We start from the raw sequence: 963 nt of genomic DNA on the forward strand, positions 1-963 counted from the left end.
ATGATAGCCGAATCGTCATTCTGAGCTCTAGCTCTCCTGGCGCTTGCGCTTGCTGGCGAGAAGGCGAACAAGGTGCGTCTTGAGCTCGACGTCCTGAACCAAAGAAGTATTCGTCTTGAGCTGCTCTGTGCTGTTTGTCGCGCCCGTTACATGGGCAGTACAAATGACAATGGCCAGCGCCCAGTCGACAACCTCGCCAGCCTCCAGCAGCGTGGTCGCACGCGCCGCCACGCTTGGCGGAAGCGTGGTCGTTTGGCTCACCTTCCGACCTTGGTATGTGAGCTCGGGTGTGATCAGGTGCAGCATCGTCTTGCGGCGGCGGTCGGGTATCTTGTAGAGCTTCAAAAGAAAGAGAACGTTGTCGAGATGGTCGGTCGCGTGCATGCAGTACGACAACAAGAGCTTGCTCTCCGTCACGTGCTTGGGACGACCTGCCATCTGGTAGAGGCATTTGCGCGGGTTGCCAATGCCGGCGGCGAAGAGGAAGCGGGTCGCCGCCGTGTTGTGGCTGGCAGAAGCGGTTTGGAGGAGCTCCTCGTGTCGGAGCTCTGGTTGGCGCTGCAGAATGTGCGCCGCGAGGTCGAGACCGTCGGGCCCGAGTAATGACTGCAGCGCATTCATCGAGACATTGATCGTGGTATTGGCCAAGAGAAAGCGCACGACGTCCCACGCCTTGTGGAAGATGGCCACTGCCAAGGCGCCGGGGCCACAGCGCCCGTCTGCGTGCTCAAGAAGAAGCTGCACCAATGGCACGTTGTTGGCAGCGCAGGCTTGCTCCATCCAGGTGTCATCCCAGAGATCGCCACGGGTGGCGAGGAGGCGAAACACACCAAGTATCTCGGGCTTGCGAAAGACGTCATCTTCAAACTCAATGTCAAACGTCGGAAATGGGAACCCGACCGAGAGCAGGTACTCGGCCGTGCGCAGATGCCCACCCTCGAGCGCATACTGCACGGCAAGATC

At 59.7% G+C, this 963-nt stretch overlaps 1 protein-coding gene across 1 annotated transcript; it reads right to left on the reverse strand.

Moving 5' to 3' along the window:
• Positions 1-27: 27 nt before the first annotated feature.
• SDRG_08561 (hypothetical protein) lies at positions 28-947 on the reverse strand (the record flags this gene model as incomplete). Its single annotated transcript, XM_008614453.1, has 2 exons — positions 28-860; positions 914-947. 2 exons carry the CDS (start codon positions 945-947, stop codon positions 28-30), a joined length of 867 nt encoding a protein of 288 aa, XP_008612675.1.
• Positions 948-963: the final 16 nt, after the last annotated feature.

Source organism: Saprolegnia diclina (assembly GCF_000281045.1).
Source record: "Saprolegnia diclina VS20 unplaced genomic scaffold supercont1.26, whole genome shotgun sequence".
NCBI classification, from domain to species: Eukaryota; Oomycota; class Saprolegniomycetes; order Saprolegniales; family Saprolegniaceae; genus Saprolegnia; species Saprolegnia diclina.